General features: G+C 41.8%; 1 protein-coding gene across 1 annotated transcript in view; it reads left to right on the top strand.

The window, feature by feature from the left end:
- Positions 1 to 2,900, top strand: part of F2R (coagulation factor II (thrombin) receptor) — a gene marked incomplete at its 5' end in the record, with an annotated part of 22,472 nt that extends 19,572 nt beyond the window's left edge. The window contains one exon of the mRNA XM_011959359.1: positions 661 to 2,900. Within this exon, the coding sequence (XP_011814749.1) occupies positions 661 to 1,850 (1,190 nt within the window). The remainder of the gene's footprint in view (positions 1 to 660) is intronic.
- Positions 2,901 to 3,551: the final 651 nt, after the last annotated feature.

Genomic DNA, 3,551 nt, shown 5'->3' with positions numbered 1-3,551 from the left:
TAGCTGGGATTACAGGTGCGTGCCACCGTGCCCGGCTAATTTTTGTATTTTTAGTAGAGACGGGGTTTCACCATCTTGGCCAGGCTAGTCTTGAACTCCTGACCTCGTGATCCACCACCTCGGCCTCCCAAAGTGCTGGGATTACAGACGTGAGCCACTGTGCCCAGCCTAAATCCCCTCAACTTTCTACGTGGATTTTTCCATTGAAAAGGGACAGGTTTCATGGGATGGCTGCAGACTAAATGGAGAAAATGTGCACATGAAGGTATGCGGAGGAAAGAGAAGTCATAGAAGCTGGGAGTGACTTGTTTATATAGACAGTGGCTAGTGTGGAAATCACTGATTGATCCCTTCATGTCAAGTACTCAGCCTTTCCTGATGTCTTCACGGTAGATCTCTGAAAACTTATCATTCACCTTTGTCCCTTTGAGGGGCAGAGTTTAGTAAGTATTGCTTATATCAAGACAAATGTTGCACAGTATTTTGAGTTGGCTTATTCTGTAATAAAGTCTATTTGTGCATTATCTGCTCTTTACCACCCATTCTCCTAGTAAGAAAACATAAAACAAACAAAAGTAAAATACGCGCTCCGCTTGTCGCTTTTGCCTTGTTGATGCATTCACTTTTTACATTTAAAACTTTTTTAATTTTATTTTTCAGAGTCAAAAGCAACAAATGCCACCTTAGATCCCCGGTCATTTCTTCTCAGGAATCCCAATGATAAATATGAACCATTTTGGGAGGATGAGGAGAAAAATGAAAGTGGGTTAACTGAATACAGATTAGTCTCCATCAATAAAAGCAGTCCTCTTCAAAAACCACTTCCTGCGTTCATCTCAGAAGATGCCTCCGGATATCTGACCAGCTCCTGGCTGACACTCTTTGTCCCATCTGTGTACACTGGGGTGTTTGTAGTCAGCCTCCCACTAAACATCATGGCCATCATTGTGTTCATCCTGAAAATGAAGGTCAAGAAGCCGGCGGTGGTGTATATGCTGCACCTGGCCACGGCAGACGTGCTCTTTGTGTCTGTGCTCCCCTTTAAGATCAGCTATTACTTTTCCGGCAGTGATTGGCAGTTTGGGTCTGAATTGTGTCGCTTTGTCACTGCAGCATTTTACTGTAACATGTACGCCTCTATCTTGCTCATGACAGTCATAAGCATTGACCGGTTTCTGGCTGTGGTGTATCCTATGCAGTCCCTCTCCTGGCGTACTCTGGGAAGGGCTTCCTTCACTTGTCTGGCCATCTGGGCTTTGGCCATTGCAGGGGTAGTGCCTCTGCTCCTCAAGGAACAAACCATCCAGGTGCCCGGGCTCAACATCACCACCTGTCATGATGTGCTCAATGAAACCTTGCTCGAAGGCTACTATGCCTACTACTTCTCAGCCTTCTCTGCTGTCTTCTTTTTTGTGCCGCTGATCATTTCCACAGTCTGTTATGTGTCTATCATTCGATGTCTTAGCTCCTCCACAGTTGCCAACCGCAGCAAGAAGTCCCGGGCTTTGTTCCTGTCAGCTGCTGTTTTCTGCATCTTCATCATTTGCTTCGGACCCACAAACATCCTCCTGATTGCGCATTACTCATTCCTTTCTCACACTTCCACCACAGAGGCTGCCTACTTTGCCTACCTCCTCTGTGTCTGTGTCAGCAGCATAAGCTGCTGCATTGACCCCCTAATTTACTATTACGCTTCCTCTGAGTGCCAGAGGTACGTCTACAGTATCTTATGCTGCAAAGAAAGTTCCGATCCCAGCAGTTATAACAGTAGTGGGCAGTTGATGGCAAGTAAAATGGATACCTGCTCTAGTAACCTGAATAACAGCATATACAAAAAGCTGTTAACTTAGGAAAAGGGACTGCTGGGAGGTTAAAAAAGAAAAGTTTATGAAAGTGAATAACTTGAGGATTCTATTAGTCCCCACCCAAACTGTATTGACTTCACCTCCTAAAACAACAGATGTACAACTTGCGTGCCTGCTTTTTATGGGAGCCATCATGCATGTATTTCTGTCAGTTACCAGAAAGATAACAGGACGAGATGACTGTGTTATTCCAAGGGAATATTGCCAATGCTAAAGTAATAACTGAATGTCACTTTTGGATATAGCTAGGTGACATATGCATATTTATATGTGTGTATATGTAGATGTATGCACACACATATATTATTTGCAGTGCAGTATAGAATAGGCACTTTAAAGCACTCTTTTCCCCCCTACTCCAGCAATTATGGAAATAATCTCTGATTCCCTGATTTAATATACAAAGTCTAGGTTGGTAGAGTTTAGCCCTGAACATTTGATGGTGTTCATCAACAGTGAGAGACTCCATAGTTTGGGCTTGTACCACTTTTGCAAATAAGTGTATTTTGAAGTTGTTTGACAGCAAGGTTTAAGTTATTAAGGGATAAGAGTTACTACTATCTGTGTGTAGAAGTTGTAGTGTTTTCAGTTTTAAACATATCCAAGTTTGAATTCCTAAAATTATGGTAACAGATGAAAAGCCCCTATTTTGATATGGGTAGTATTTTTTACATTTTACACACTGTATACATAAGCCAAAACTGAGCATAAGTCCTCTAGTGAATGTAGGCTGGCTTTCAGAGTGGCCTATTCCTGAGAGCTGCATGCGTCCGCCCCCGATGGAGGACTCCAAGCAGCAGACACATGCCAGGGCCATGTTAGACACAGATTGGCCAGAGACCTTCCTGCTGAACCTCACAGAAAGCAATGAGACTGGGGCCACCACATTTGCTCCATCCTCCTAGGATTGGCTGCGAACTGATCATGTTTATGAGCAACTGGCAAAGCAGAATGTGATATCCTAGGAGGTAATGACCATGAAAGACTTCTCTACCCATCTTAAAAACAACGAAAGAAGGCATGGACTTCTGGATGCCCATCTGCCTCACCCTCCCAAGTAGCTGGGATTACAGGTGCGTGTTATTACTGGTGTAAACACATCCAGTAGTTGTTCTGAAAGGTTAGTTCGGATATGGAAGCACCCATTATGCACTGTGGGCACTCCAATAGGTGCTGGGCACACAGAGTGGAATAAGACCCAGACCTGCCCTCAAGAGCAAAGTAGATGACGCATAGAGTGTGATGTATGCGTAATCAATATGTTTCACACAAATGAGGCCTATCAGCTAAAGAACTTTGAACATTTGGGTTAATAGCTCTTGTGGTTATAACTTAAGGTGAAAACATAATGCAGTACAGGACATATGTTTTTTAAAATAAGTCTGATTTAATTGGGCACTATTTATTTACAAATGTTTGCTTAATAGATTGCTCAAATCAGGTTTTCTTTTAAGAATCAATCATGTCAGTCTACTTAGAAATAACAGAAGAAAATAGAATTGACATTGAAATCTAGGAAAATTATTTTATAGTTTCCATTTACTTAAGACTTAATGAGATTTTAAAAGCATTTTTTAACCTCCTAAGTATCAAGTATAGAAAATCTTCATGGAATTTACAAAGTAATTTGGAAATTAGGTTGAAACATATCTCTTTTTTCTTATGAAAAAATGGTAGCATTTTAAA

Source organism: Colobus angolensis, unplaced genomic scaffold, assembly GCF_000951035.1.
Source record: "Colobus angolensis palliatus isolate OR3802 unplaced genomic scaffold, Cang.pa_1.0 Scaffold49, whole genome shotgun sequence".
Classification (NCBI taxonomy): domain Eukaryota; kingdom Metazoa; phylum Chordata; class Mammalia; order Primates; family Cercopithecidae; genus Colobus; species Colobus angolensis.
Note: the sequence above shows the minus strand (reverse complement) of the source record. Positions and strands in the feature narration are given on the sequence as shown.